The sequence below is a fragment of the Bufo gargarizans genome, chromosome 6 (assembly GCF_014858855.1).
Source record: "Bufo gargarizans isolate SCDJY-AF-19 chromosome 6, ASM1485885v1, whole genome shotgun sequence".
Taxonomy (NCBI): Eukaryota; Metazoa; Chordata; class Amphibia; order Anura; family Bufonidae; genus Bufo; species Bufo gargarizans.
The window spans coordinates 78,837,964-78,853,498 of record NC_058085.1 but is presented as its reverse complement, the minus strand read 5'-3'; the positions used below and the strand labels follow the sequence as shown (position 1 = coordinate 78,853,498).

Here is a 15,535-nt window from a genome sequence, read left to right as displayed (position 1 = left end):
GCCCTCCCTTCTCTCAGTATTAGAGATAACAGCAGGGAGGAGCTTGTAAACGACAGATCAGAGTTTGGAGAATAGGGAAAGCATCAAAGCTCATACAGGCTGCAGACAGGGAGGAAAACACATACAAGGCAGTTTGCGGGGGGAAGGGGGGTTAGGGGGAGACAGCAGCATCCTGGACACACAGACCTCACATCCAGTATGTATTACTAGGCAGGACACGTCCACATGAGAAACCTAGTCAACTGAAAATCTGGGGGTCTCAAAATAAATAAAGACTGTAGACATGGTAACCACTTACATATGTTAAATAATTTTTCCATGTCAAAGGAGTCCATTGTCTAAGTGGCAAGATTAAAGGGCATTTGTCATCAGATTTGTTCCTATGGCTGACATGTTACATGTGCGCTTGGCGGCTGAAGGCATCTGTGTTGGTCCCATGTTCATATGTGTCCGCATTACTGAGAAAACTGAAGTTTTAATATATTCAAATTAGCCTCTAGGAGCAACGGGGGCGTTGTTGTTACTCCTAGAGGCTCTCTGCAACTGCTGCGCCCTCTGCACTTTGATTGACAAACATCATCACACCTGGCCCTGTCAATCAAAGTGGAGAGGGTGCGGCAGGTGCAGAGAAAGCAGAGCCTCTAGGTTTAACAGCAACGCCCCCGTTGCTCTTAGAGGCTCATTTGCATGTATGGAAACTTCCGCAAATGCTGCAGGTCAGCCAGTATCATAGGTACAAATCTGCTGACGAATGCCCTTTAATGAAAAGTACCAGTCAGGGGATGGGTACAAGAAAAGTTCCAGGTCAGTGACTATCCTTCACAATACAAGAATGGATAGAGTCTGATTAGACAAAGGCTGCGTCTAATGTAAAAATGTAAAAATATATTATATCTTCTACTTAGTGACTGGCCGATGAATGCAGCCACTGCAAAACCTCCTGAAGTCCTGTGCCCTCCAGGGCGCTAGTTTCCATGACAGTGATTGGCTGCTTGGCGCAGGCTATGATGTCATCCAACCGGAACAGCGATTTCATCTCCGCCAATGACATACAGCATGGCAGATCCCTACAAGTGAACAGAATATACGCATTAGTCTCCGGCATGCCTTGCTGGTGAAGGTGCACCTCTAGGCTGGGGGCAGCGTTCTCTTTATAAGTGGTTCCCATCATTGCAAAATAGACAAAAGTAATTGCTGTGATTTCCATTAAAGGGATATTTTCATCTAAGGCAATTAGGGCACATTGCTAGGATATGCCCCCATTGTCTGATACATTGAGAACGGACCCCTGAAGGTTGTGAAGGGCACACTGCCTAGTTGCTAAAGGGGTATTCTCACCCAAAAAATTGGTGGCATATCGCTAAAGTATGCCACCAATGTCAGATAGGTAGCTCTGGACAGATACACACCTATCTACAACGGGGCCGCCGAGAGAACAGAGACAGCTGTGTGTGCGCATCCACCCTCCATTCATTTCTACAGAAGTAGTGCAAAATAGCTGAGCGCTGGCTTGGCTATCTCCGGCAGTGCCATAGAGGTGAATGGAGCGGTGACTGTTTGCGCCATGCACTCTCCATTCGTTTCTATGGGACTTCCGAAAAAAGCCGCACATGCTTGGTCAGCTATTTTGGGAACTCCCATAGAAGTGAATAGAGAGCATACCTCGCACTCTCGCTCACTTTGGGGACCCTGTTCTAAATAGAGACAGGTCACAGAGTTGGGACCTGCACCTATCCTAGCGATATGCCACCAGTGTTGGAGGTGACACAACCCCTTTAATTGTTGTTTATGGACGGACTGAACAGTTTATGGACACATGGATTACTGCTACTAGAATAAGTAGTAAACCTTGTGTGGTTACTGAGGCTTGACCGCTTTAGGGCTTAAAGGGGTATTCCACCTGCCATATTTATCATCTACAGATGTAGCAATTATTATCTTAAGGGCTCATTCACACGTCTGTATGGTCGCCATGCCTATGTTGTGGACTGCAAATAGCGGTCTGCAATGCATGGGCACCGGCTGTGTGAATCCCATACTGCGGAGCAGACCCACTGACTTGAATGGGTCTACAATCCGCAAAATACGGCAAAAAGATAGGACATGTCCTACCTTTTGCAGTGCGGAAGAACGGACCCTAAAGCACACTGGAGTGCTTCCAAGTGTTTCCGTGGGCTTCGGATCCGTGCCTCTGCTCCGCAAAAGATAGGACATGTCAATGGATCTGCATCCACAGCACGGAGTTCACGTGGCCAGTGCACGTCTATTGCGGACCACTATTTGTGGTCCGCAATACGGGCACCACGCCCAGTCGTGGGAATGAGCCTTTACAACCAGTGTTCTATGCTATTAATGCAGAGCGCCACAACACACCTTGCCATTACTGTACTGCACCATTCTACGTAGCATGCAACGTTAATAGCGGCGTGCGCTAGCTAGAAGGATGATTAGAGTAGAGATAGTAGTCCAGTGCTCTTAGATCTTCAATATAAAATACAATGAAAAGATGCCTTTACACCACCCTACTAGAATGTTCATTAACGTGTTTCGGATGTCTATATCCCTACTCATAGCCGGTATGATATCTGAAACGTGTAAGTGAACATGCCAGTAGGGCGGTGTAAAGACTTCTTTTCATTGTATTTGTAACGGAACACCTAGCACCCCGACCGGGTACCTCCGTCAATAGATGCTCCTAGTGCTTTCCGAGGACTCCAAGCACTCCACTTGACACCGTACGCACTGCAGACCCCACGAACCGCCGTAGCTTGGTTGGGGTCTCACCGTCCTCCACCCACGCTGGACCTACGACAAGGCTCCAGGCTCCAGTGGGTGAACCTCTCCTACAGCCAGAGAGCAGGAACAGCTCTTACAAGAGCTAGTAGTTATGCCAGGGGAGTATAGCAAATCTTCAGCGTATAGCAATCCCCCAGTTTGATCAGTTATCCAAACACCAGTCTCAGCATGATGAAGGATAAAACAGGAACACTTTATTGAGGGCTACCCGCCCGTATTTATGCAGGTCCCCATCTGGTGGCCACGCCCTTAGGGGACCAGAATGGAGACTGCGACACAGTACAGATATGCAGAAATTCAGGATACACAGACACAACACATCCCCACAATGCATCATGGTTTCCTCCTCTCTGCCTGGCGACACCCGAGGAGCAATCCAATTATGTCTCAGGACAAAGGGGAGATCACCAATACACATGTGGAGACAACAGGACAGACATCACCACCCAAATACACAATGGCACACCCCCACAGCAAACACAGACATTTAACATATCCCCAGATAGCTCAAGTCTGAGTGCATATCATTAGGTGAATGGCACTCAGAATACACGAATACAATAATATTAGCTATCTGGGTGCCCTCACATAACATACAATTTAACTGAACGCATAATAACATAAAACACAATTCCAAAGACAGATTTAAGCTGTGCGGCCGGCCTGTTTTCTTTAAAGTTAGTATGGGCCATAATCCTGAGGCAGGAGGCTAGCAACCAGCCCCCTCCAAAACACCGTGGCGAGGTTGGTTTCGTCACACATCTCCCCCTTCCAGGGAAGACTAACCAGATACCTGACCTCACGGTCAGTACCTGAGTTAGTCTGGCAGTCCAACCACAACCCCATACTGGACCTGTTGAATTTTGGGGCCTGGCTCTGTTCCGTATGTCCCCAGCTGTTGAGTGGGCATCTGCGACTCCTTGCTGCCTTGTGGTTCTCGAGCTTGGAGCTGTAGGTACTTGGTGGGCAGAGGCCGACTGCGCTCTGCCCAGATGCCAGCTCTTCCGCTGGGGTCGCTTGTGGGGAGTCCGGCTCTGAAGAAGAGGATAGGGGAGGGCAGAGGCCGACTGCGCTCTGCCCAGAGGCCAGCTCTTCCGCTGGGGTAGCCTGTGGGAAGTCCGGCTCTGGAGTAGAGGATAGGGGAGGGCAGAGGCCGACTGCGCTCTGCCCAGATGCCAGCACTTCCGCTGGGGTAGCCTGTGGGATGTCCGGCTCTGGAGAAGAGGATAGAGGAGGGCAGAGGCCGACGGCGCTCTGCCCTGATGCCAGCTCTTCCGCTGGGAAGAAATCAGTGGGTAGCACAGGCTCATCCCCTGCCCCCAGAACTCTGTTGGGAAGTAGCTGGGAAGGGGAGGGGTCGCTTACCTCCTCCTCCTGGTATCCCTGCGGAGATGGATGGGGATCTGGACCGACTGTCCAGCATCCCTGTAGGACTGGCACCGAGCCCGCGGTCTCATCTGCGCCCATGCAGAGGGGCTTGTGTTCCCCTTTTCCCGGTATCTCCGGCTGCTGGTGGAAGGTGAGGCCGGTTGCCTCTCCTCCCCAGGACTCTGGTTGCTGTAAGGCAGAGGGACCCCGCATCTCCTCCCCCTGGAACTCAGGTTGCCGCTGGGGAGAGAGACCGGTTGTCTCCTCTCCCTGTGATATGCACTGCCGCTGGAGATCTGGGCAGGCGGCCCAGCATCCCTGTAGGGCCAGTAGAGAGACCTCGGTCCCATCTCCACCTGCCATCTGTGGGTTTTCCCAGGACCAGTCTGTGAGGTCCCTCAACATTTGCGAGTCAGGATCACCTGCGTCCACACCTGGCAACTCCGGCTGCTGCTGAGGGTCTGGGCCAGCATCCCAGCATCCCGGTGGAGAGCCCTCGGTCCCTTCTCCACCTGCCTTTTGTGGTTCCTCACAGGACCAGTCTATGAGGACCCCTACCTCTGTAGCTGGTACTGAAGCAGGGGATACTTCAGTCGGGTCTTCCCAGCTGTAGGGTTGTAGGTCTGGGACTGCCACCCAGCTCTCTGGCAGTGTATATTGGGACCGAATTGAGCTGAAGAAGTATTGGTAGTCCTGCTCCAGCTCCCACTCCTTTGTGACTAGAGATGCCAGGTCTTGTCTCACCTCTCTCGCTGTAGCCCAATCATGCATAGCCTCTCTGTAGTCATAGATATCCCAGAACCGGGACTCTCCAGCATCTCCGAACTCCGGTTCTGCGAAGGCCTCAAACAACAGGCCAGGGCCATCATAATCCTCACCCTCGGGTCTGTCGTGCTCAGCCATCCAGGGAGAGTGCCGAATCACATACCACCAGAGTGCCTGGTAGGCGTCATCTAGCCAAAGCTCCTTCCATACCAGGCTCTCCAGTTCTGTCACCCACTCATTCAGGGGCTCCTCTCCCAGAAGGGGCATTCGCAGGGCCACTCGCATCCGCAACTGCTGCTCCTCACTGGGGAGACACTCGCCCCGCCGACGCTGTACATCTTCCAGGGCCTCGTGCCAGACGCTTTTCCGGACTGCATCCCTCCAGTCCGGGTCATCATCCTCCTCGTAGTGGAACGCTGTTCGAAGACTAGCAGATTCCATCCTGCTGTAGCCAGGGGCGCTGTACGGATACTAGCGTTGCCCTCAATATACTCCACGAACGGTGTCTCCGAGCTGCTTCTCCTCACACTAGGACGCCATCCCACTGCTGCCACCAATGTAACGGAACACCTAGCACCCCGACCGGGTACCTCCGTCAATAGATGCTCCTAGTGCTTTCCGAGGACTCCAAGCACTCCACTTGACACCGTACGCACTGCAGACCCCACGAACCGCCGTAGCTTGGTTGGGGTCTCACCGTCCTCCACCCACGCTGGACCTACGACAAGGCTCCAGGCTCCAGTGGGTGAACCTCTCCTACAGCCAGAGAGCAGGAACAGCTCTTACAAGAGCTAGTAATTATGCCAGGGGAGTATAGCAAATCTTCAGCGTATAGCAATCCCCCAGTTTGATCAGTTATCCAAACACCAGTCTCAGCATGATGAAGGATAAAACAGGAACACTTTATTGAGGGCTACCCGCCCGTATTTATGCAGGTCCCCATCTGGTGGCCACGCCCTTAGGGGACCAGAATGGAGACTGCGACACAGTACAGATATGCAGAAATTCAGGATACACAGACACAACACATCCCCACAATGCATCATGGTTTCCTCCTCTCTGCCTGGCGACACCCGAGGAGCAATCCAATTATGTCTCAGGACAAAGGGGAGATCACCAATACACATGTGGAGACAACAGGACAGACATCACCACCCAAATACACAATGGCACACCCCCACAGCAAACACAGACATTTAACATATCCCCAGATAGCTCAAGTCTGAGTGCATATCATTAGGTGAATGGCACTCAGAATACACGAATACAATAATATTAGCTATCTGGGTGCCCTCACATAACATACAATTTAACTGAACGCATAATAACATAAAACACAATTCCAAAGACAGATTTAAGCTGTGCGGCCGGCCTGTTTTCTTTAAAGTTAGTATGGGCCATAATCCTGAGGCAGGAGGCTAGCAACCAGCCCCCTCCAAAACACCGTGGCGAGGTTGGTTTCGTCACAGTATTTAATAAAGTTGGATTTTATATTGAAGATCCAAGAGCTCTGGGCCACGTCTCTCCTCTGAATCGTCCACTAAAACCCGATCCCCTATCCCTTCGATCAATATGACCAGTATAAAGAGAGGCTTCAATGGAGTCCTGATGCTCCATATAGGCACAATGCTAGTTAAGGAAAGAGCCGAGTGAATGGGTAAAAAATAAAGTGCAACGCAGAGTAAAAACAACAGCAACTTTCTGGTATTCCTTCATTTCATCACCATTTTCAAGAATTTTGCTTGCCGTCAGTAAATGGAAAAATTTTTTTTTACATTTTCTCACAGCTAAAAGGTGACTGCAATGTACTTCGTAATCCTCTGTAAGATCATACGTAGAGACAACATACACGTCCGGGGTGGGGTCTGGGTACTAAAAATGGAAACCGCCTTTAAGGCTTCAGTCACACGTCCACAATTCTGTTCCGCATTTTGCGGAACGGAATTGCGGACCCATTCATTTCTATGGGGCCGCACGATGTGCTGCCCGGATCTGGAAATGCGGACCCGCACTTCCGGGTCCGCAATTCCGATCCCGAAAAAAATAGAACATGTCAACTGCAGACAAGATTAGGCATTTTCTATTAAGTGCCGGTGATGTGCGGTCCGCAAAATGCGGAATGCACATTGCCGGTGTCTATGTTTTGCGCAAAACACACACGGATGTGTGAATGGACCCTAACTCTGGGGCCATGCGCAAAAGGTGAGTGTTCCTTACGTTTTGTTGAAGACGAGGAGAACCGACACTGTGGAGAGAGCCGGGGCAGACAGCAAGGACAGGAGCTGGATACAAGATGCAGATACCTGATACGGGTTAGCAGCGTCCACAATGAACTAGAATTCAGGAAACAAATCAGAAATGTACATTAAATATACAGTGAGCAGATTCAGCAGAAAGTCACCAACGAAGCCAATGACATTGCCAGCCGGCGAGGAGGCGCCACATCAATGCAGTCTTACCACTACGGTCCGACAGTCCTCGTAATAACTGGGCCAGATAGGCACCATGGAGCCCCCCACCTCTCGCACAGTCACACGCGTTCTCTGTATTGTCAGATCTGTCAAGTTGGTGCCAACCTTCAGAACATCGCCCATTATTGAGAAGGTGATAAAAAAATAATAATAATAATATTAAGATGATGTATATTCATTATGTTCAGTGAAAACCTTTGTATCAAACCCAGGTTCGGTACCAAGGTTTTTTACAGTAATAATTAATTCCCGAAGTTATCACACGAAGTCTCAAACGACTTTGCAGTAATAACTTCGGCTCATTGGAGCCAATACATTCTAATACTGTAGCTAGTTGGGGGATTGGGGCAGTTTTTAAGTAGTCTTGCGGGTTGGGTTGCACGGTTAGGAGGAGCAGGGTCGTCCGTGTTACCGGCTTGGGGGGTAGGTGCGGGTTTCAGTGGGGCCGTGGAGGGCTCGCAGCCTTGGGTGGGGTGTGGGGGGGGGGAATCAGTGTCGGTGCAGACCCAGGTTGGGGGTGAAAAGGACAGGCCTAGGGTGGATGATGTGGCAGGTTTACGTGTATTTTGAGGGTCCGTTAGGGGAGCACTTAAAGCAGGAAGTATGTGAGCGTATATGGAAGGGGGGGGGGGGGTACGTTGATATTTTGTCGTTTCTCCCCCTGGAGCTTTTTAACTTAGATAGGTCAAGGATAGTTGAAGGAAAAAAGAAAGAAGATGAAAAGCGCCGGTATAGACTCATCTCGCGCACTTTCGCCAATTGGTTACAGGCGTTTGCTATATTTGCGAGTGTCATTGGGGAAAATACACGAGAGTGTTGCTCGGCTCTTTTTTGTTACCTGGACGCGATTGGGGTGGCGTACAGGGTATACGGGGGTTCAGGGTGGCTCAGGTATGATGAGCAATTCCGGCAGAGAAAGGCGGTTTGCCCTAATATTAGGTGGGGCCATAAAGATATTAGTTTATGGTTAAGGGCGCTGGGGCGGCAGGGGCTGTCCTTTCGGGGGGCAGTTCATTCTTTAAGTGGCGTCCGCCAGAGGATTGTGCTTTCTTTTTAACGAAGGAAGCTGCAAGTTCAGGGCAAAATACAAGTTTAAGCATGAGTGTACAGCTTGCGGGGGTAATCACAGAGCCAATCGTTGCTTCAAAAGGTAACAGACAAAGAGGGTCGGACACCGCTGCAAAAGAGTCTGACTCCAGTACAGGTGGAAAGGATGGAGTGGTACTTAAATAGGTATCCCAATCAGGAGGAGGTGGAATTGTGAAGGAAATTTTTTTTGGGGGGGGTTTAGTATTCTGTCGAACCCATTGCCGGTGGTTTTATCGCGAAAACATTTGCGCTTAGCTATAGTGTATTGGCAAAAGAGGTTTCTTTGGGCAGGATGGATGGGCCTTTTGAGGAACCACCATATGTCAACTTGAGGGTGTCGCCGCTGGGGTTAGTGCCCAAAAAGGAGCAGAACAAGTTTTGGCTTATACACCATCTGTCTTTTCCAAAGGGAGATTCAGTCAATGACGTTATCAATCCTGAACTTGGTTTGGTGGTCTATACGTCATTTGATGCAGCTGTGGCATGGGTTAAGAAATTGGGCCCAGGGACCCTGTTGGATAAGACCGATATTGAGACGGCTTTTCGGTTACTCCCGGTTAACCCTGATAGTTTACATCAGTTGGGTTGTATTGTGGATAGATGTTTACCGATGGGTTGTTCCGTGTCGTGTGCGTATTTTGAAGCGTTTAGTTCTGTCTTGGAATGGGTAGTGGCTGACGTGGCGGGGTGTTCATCCATTATCCATTACTTGGATGATTTTCTGTGTTTAGGACCGGCGGGTTCGAGGGTTTGTTCTCTCTTGTTGTCTACGTTACAGTAAATTTTTGCGTATTTTGGGGTGCCGTTTGCTACAGATAAGACTGTGGGTCCAATGACTGAATTGAGTTTTTTAGGTATAGTGATAAATACGGAAAAAATTGAGTGTCTGCTTCCTGAGGAGAAGGTTTATGATTTGCGAGAGGGTGTCGACAAGGCGAGGAGGTCGTAAAGAATTTGTCTGCGGGACCTACAGTCTCTTTTAGGGAAGTTAAACTTTGCTTGTAGAATTATGCCGATGGGTCGGATTTTTTGTCGACAGTTGGCGGCAGCTACGGCTGTTGCTTCCCATCACTTCATCAGGTTGGGTCGGGAATTGAAGAAAGATTTGGAGGTTTGGGCAGTTTAAAAAAATAATAATTTAATGGTAGAGCGTTGGTGATGGGGAATGTGGTAGTTTTGATTTCGAGTTATTTACGGATGCAGCTGGGGGGGTTGGTTTTGGGGCATATTGTCATGGCCAGTGGTGTGCGGATCGGTGTCCAGAATCCTGGGTTTTAAGGGGGGGGGTCAGGAATTTGGCTCTCTTGGAGCTCTTTCCATTCGTTCTTGCAATGGTGCAGTGGGGCGATAGATTCAGGAACAGGAAGGTGCGTTTTTATTGCAATAACCTGGGAATGGTGCAGGCAATCAATGGTTTGACCGCCTCGTCTCCCCCAGTGGTTCGTTTATTGCAGCACCTGGTGTTGCTTTGTTTATCATTTAATGCATGAGTGGTGGTGGTTCATGTGCCTGGGGTTTCTAATTGCATTGCGGATGCTCTTTCTTGTTTGTAGTGGGAGCGGTTTTGACAGTTGGCTCCGGAAGCGGAATCCGAAGGGCTGGAATGTCCGGGGTCATTGTGGGAGCTCTTGGAGGTACCGTAGAATGGCTTTTGCAGGCTTCTTTGAGTGCAGGCAAGGGTGAAATACCATTGTTGTTATTCCTGGGTCATGGCAAGGAGCAGGGTTAGACAGTGGCACAATTAAATGTGTTGTAGGCTTGGCATTCAGGTTTAAGTTAAGGGGCATGGCTGATGTTACTAAAGCTTTTCTGGTGAGACAGGTTTTGAAGGGTTGGAGGAAGGGTAAGCGAACATGTTGTTCACTTTGCTGTTAAGAATTGGTCGACAGGCCGAATTATTATGTTTTTTGTTAGGGGAAGTTCGGTTGTTTCAGTTGGCTTTTTCTCTGGCCTTTTTTGGGGCGTTTCGTTTGGGCGAGTTGGTGTCCAAGAGTGTTAGCAATGCTGAAGGGGAGGATGTGGACCTGTTCTGTGATGGGGTGGTTATTAGGCTTCGGGCGTCTAAGACTGATACAGAGGGCAGTATGTTACCTTATTTTCGGTGCCGGAGTGTTCGTTGTGTCCCGTGAGGTGTCTGCAGGTTTATAGGGAAGGTGTGAGTTTCGATTGTGGTCTGCTTCTGAGACATGGCAATTGGTTGTTTCTTTCAAGGTTCCAATTTATTTTAAGAAATGTTTATTAGGGGTGGGCCCAATGGACTTTAGGGGTCACTCTTTCAGAATTGGGGCAACAACTGAGGCAGCTAGGTTAGGGATGAGCGACGATTTTATAAAAAGAATTGGAAGATGAGAATCCATCAGGTTTCGTTCCTACGTGCGGCTAGGTAGTTTATAAGGGGTAGTTATGGCAGGATTTATAGTAACGTGTTCTTTTTGTGGTTAAATTGCAGGTTCTTCCCCGGCGTTAGTCTGGATCCTTGGGCACGCTTGTTTTCTGGGGGGCGCTGAGGGAAGATGTTCGGCCGAACGGACGCCAATTGGGTTTTAAGAGAGAAGTCGCGGTTGTGAAGTGGCTGGGGTTGCAAGGTATGTTTTGGGGGAGTGTGTTGAAGGAGGTTCATCGTTTTGTGAGGTTATATAGGTCTCTGGACATTTTAGTGCTTCACGTTGGAGGCAATGATTTGGGAGTTAGACCGGTAAGGGAACTGATCAGAGATATCAAATTTGATCTCTTGAGGCTTTGGTCATTGTTTCCGCAGTTGGTAACAGTGTGGTCTGACATTGTTCTTAGGAAAACCTGGCAGGAGGCAAGGTCAGTACAAGGGGTTAACAGGGCCCGTATAAAGGTGAACAGGGCAATTGGGCGGTTTATGGCCAAGAGCGGTGGCAGTTAGGCATGTGAAACTTGAGTCGGGTGTGGGCGAATTTTGAAGGGCAGACAGTGTTCACCATAATGCGGTGGGGATTGATCTGTGGTTGCTGGGTCTCCAGGGAGGGATCAAGAGGGCCTTAGGGGTTTGGAGGAATGCGCAAGCTTAAGGATTATAGAGTGGTCATGTTGAGCGTTGTTGGCGGCGGGAGGTCCTCGGAGCTGGTGGAATGGGTTGGTGCTCGAGAATGGGAGGGCCTCAATGGTGGGTCTGAACTCTCAGGATTGGGCACTTGGTTAGTCGGTGAGGTGTCTATCAGTTGGTGGCTCTGGGCTGGTGTTCTACGGCTGGAGGCAAGGTGGATTGTCCAGTTTTTGGTTTGTGGATTTATACATGTTGGGGCTTCTAGGACCTCCTTCGTCTGGTTTAAATTATTGTTAAAATAAAATTATTATGTAATTTTGGTTAATAAAATGGCTGCTGTGGCCGATTAAATCCGACTCAAGTCTATGTGTTATTATTGCTGGGGGGGGGGGTAACAAACAAAAAAATAAAAATGGTAAAAAAAGTACAGAACAGGGGTTTAGTTTAATAGGGCCCGAGGATGTCACCAATAATCTCCATCTTGCTTGAAGAGCTCAGCCGAAATCCCATGCGGCGCGAATGGAGGCGGTAAGCTTGATGTAATTATTTTTTTATTGTTAATTTTACACTGTTTTTAAACTCAGATGCCGTGATCATGTATTGTCACGAAGCAAATAAAAAAAAAAAATTATTCGGAGAAGCAGCCAAATCGAATTTTCAAGAAATTTGCTCATCTCTAATCACAACTGATTTCCGCAAGACTGATATTTTAATCAGCAGGATCAGGGTGCCTGGTTTAATGGTGCTGATCCTGCTCTTTAAGTCCATGTCCCTCCCCCCATAATAAATCTGGATGATGCTGGTAACTTACAGTGGGCTGGGTGGGAGGCGCATCTCCTAGATCGGCTGACTCTTTAGCACATAGCTGTACAGGATAAGGTTAAGAAAAGCTCAAAGATAGAAACACATCTAATGCCGCATATTGTGACGGAGGTCAGGTAGTTCTCCTGCTAATTCAGGCATTACCCTTTCACTGCTGGTAGATATGGAAAACATCATGGCTTTCCACCCTACAATATAAAGACTAGAGCTTAGCTCCTGGCATCACATCAAAGCACAGAGACTTAGAGTCTTCAAGCTACACTACAATCTAGGTACAACATTCAGGGGGCAGACGAGGGGGAGGTGGAGGATACGTTTACTTTGTGGTTCTGTGTAAGGGGGGAACCTGCAAGTGACATCAAGAAGAAAAATCACAGCCTGATACTGTCATCTCTCCTCCAGTACAGTCTCCAGTGATCCCAGGAAACATAGAAACATAGAATGTGTCGGCAGATAAGAACCATTTGGCCCATCTAGTCTGCCCAATATACTGAATACTATGGATAGCCCCTGGCCCTATCTTATATGAAGGATAGCCTTATGCCTATCCCATGCATGCTTAAACTCCTTCACTGTATTTGCAGCTACCACTTCTGCAGGAAGGCTATTCCATGCATCCACTACTCTCTCAGTAAAGTAATACTTCCTTATATTACTTTTAAACCTTTGCCCCTCTAATTTAAAACTATGTCCTTTTGTAGTAGTTTTTCTTCTTTTAAATATTTTCTCCTCTCTTACCTTGTTGATTCCCTTTATGCATTTAAACGTTTCTATCATATCCCCTCTGTCTCATCTTTCTTGCAAGCTATACATGTTAAGGTCCTTTAATCTTTCCTGGTAATTTTATCCTGCAATCCATGTACCAGTTTAGTAGCTCTTTTCTGAACTCTCTCCAAGGTATCAATATCCTTCTGGAGATATGGTCTCCAGTACTGAGCACAATACTCCAAATGAGGTCTCACTAGTGCTCTGTAGAGCGGCATGAGCGCCTCCCTCTTTCTACTGGTAATGCCTCTCCCTATACACCCAAGCATTCTGCTAGCATTTCCTGCTGCTCTGTGACATGGTCTGCCTACCTTTATGTCTTCTGAAATAATGACCCCTAAATCCCTTTCCTCAGATACTGAGGTTAGGACTGTATCACTGATTTTATATTCTGCTCTTTGGTTTTTACGTCCCAGGTGCATTATTTTGCACTTATCAACATTAAATTTTAGTTGCCAGATTTTTGACCATTCCTCTAGTTTTCCTAAGTCCTTTTCCATTTGGTGTATCCCTCCAGGAACATCAACCCTGTTACAAATCTTTGTGTCATCAGCAAAAAGACACACCTTACCATCGAGGCCTTCTACAATTTCGCTGATAAAGATATTAAACAATATGGGTCCCAGAACAGATCCCTGGGGTACCCTACTGGTAACAAGATATACAGGAGCTTTTCTTCATGTCATCTCCTCCCGTACAGCCTCCAGTGAGCCCCTCGTCATGTCATCTCCAGCTATACAGCCTCTAGTGATCACACAGAGACACACAGGGGCTTTTCTTCATGTCATCTCCTCCAGTACACCCTTCAGTAACCTCAGGAAGATATACAGCTTTTCTAAATGCTACCTCCTCTCATACAGCCTCCAGTGATCACAGGTAGATATACAGGAGCTTTTCTTAATGTCATCTCATCCAGTGACCCCCACTGAGCTATACAAGAGCTTTTCTTCATGTCATTGCCTCCCATACAGCCCATGCAGTTATAAAGGAGCTTTTCTTCATGTCATCTCATCCAGTGACCCCATGGAGATATGCAGGAGCTTTTCTTCATGTCATCTCATCCAGTGACCCCAGGCAGTTATACAGGAGCTTTTCTTCATGTCATCTCACCCAGCGACCCCAGGCAGTTATACAGGAGCTTTTCTTCATGTCATCTAATTCAGCGACCCCAGGGAGTTATACAGGAGCTTTTCTTCATGTTATCTCATCCAGTGACCCCAGGGAGATATACAGGAGCTTTTCTTCATGTCTTCTCCTCCCGTACAGCCTCCAGTGATCACACAGAGACAAACAGGGGCTTTTCTTCATGTCATCTCCTCCAGTACACCCTCTCTGAGCTATACAGGAGCTTTTCTTCATGTCATCTCATCTAGTGACCCCCACTGAGCTATACAGGAGCTTTTCTTCATGTCATCTCATCTAGTGACCCCCACTGAGCTATACAGGAGCTTTTCTTCATGTCATCGCCTTCTGTACAGCCAGTGATCACAGGACATACAGCTTTTCTAAATGTCGTCTCCTCCCGTACAGCCTTCAGTGACCCCCACAAAAAAAATGAGCCCTCACACATCTCCATACACATAACTACAAAAAAGTTAGAGTGGTCAAAATATGGCGATGAAAAGAAAAAAACAATTTTCAAATTATTATTTTTTTTCAGTATAAAAAATGCAAGAAAAAAAAAATATACATATGTGGTATTGCTGTAATCATACTGAGCTGGAGAATAAATGTAACAGGTCGATTTTACGCATAGAAAATGGTGTGAACCCCCCCCCCCCCAAAAAAAAAAACAATAGAACTGGCGGAATGATTTTTTTTTTATATAATTCCATCCTATTTGGAATTTCCCACAACATTTTAGGCAACTGTATATGGTGCCATTAGAAAGTGCATCTTGTCGCACTTCATACGGCTATGTGAATGGAAAAATAAAATAGTCATGGCTCTGTGAGGGCTGGGAGTAAAAAGGAAAATGAAAAATGGGAAGTTTTCCTGGTTACCAATAAATGTATTTATGGGTCACAGGATTTCGTTGCGACTTCCTATTTGCTTAGAAACGATAGCAGGGGGTATATACAATTTCACAAAATGCACACCTCAGCTGCTGCAGAACCTCTTTTAAAAGCATGGTGCATCCCAGCTCACCAATGATATGAAAGCTACCAAGGGGCATGTTACAAGGCCACTGTATATGCAATGGAACTGCCCTGGACAGACAACACTGAGGATAGTAGTCATGTATGACTGGGGGTAGTAGTCCTCACTACAACCAAGCCATTCTCTGAAGGATATTCTGCAGCCTCTTCATCAGCAGAGTCTTCCCGACGCCGGAGGGCCCGAGAACCAAACACATGACCCAGCAGCTGAGAAATCAGCCTGCCGCCCGCCTCTCCTAGGTAACCATGGAATCGCTCGCCTGCCTCCCGTGACGTCACTTCCGCCC

General features: G+C 48.0%; 1 protein-coding gene across 1 annotated transcript; it reads right to left on the bottom strand.

Annotated features, from left to right (window-relative positions):
- Positions 1-575: 575 nt before the first annotated feature.
- Positions 576-15,517, bottom strand: ARL16 (ADP ribosylation factor like GTPase 16). Its single transcript, XM_044300219.1, has 5 exons — positions 15,385-15,517; positions 12,314-12,369; positions 7,389-7,505; positions 7,147-7,262; positions 576-1,067 (listed from the first exon to the last, which is right to left on the bottom strand). The coding sequence occupies exons 1-5, from the start codon at positions 15,443-15,445 to the stop codon at positions 902-904; spliced, it is 516 nt and encodes a 171-aa protein (XP_044156154.1). The 5' UTR covers positions 15,446-15,517; the 3' UTR covers positions 576-901.
- Between the last annotated feature and the right edge of the window lie 18 nt (positions 15,518-15,535).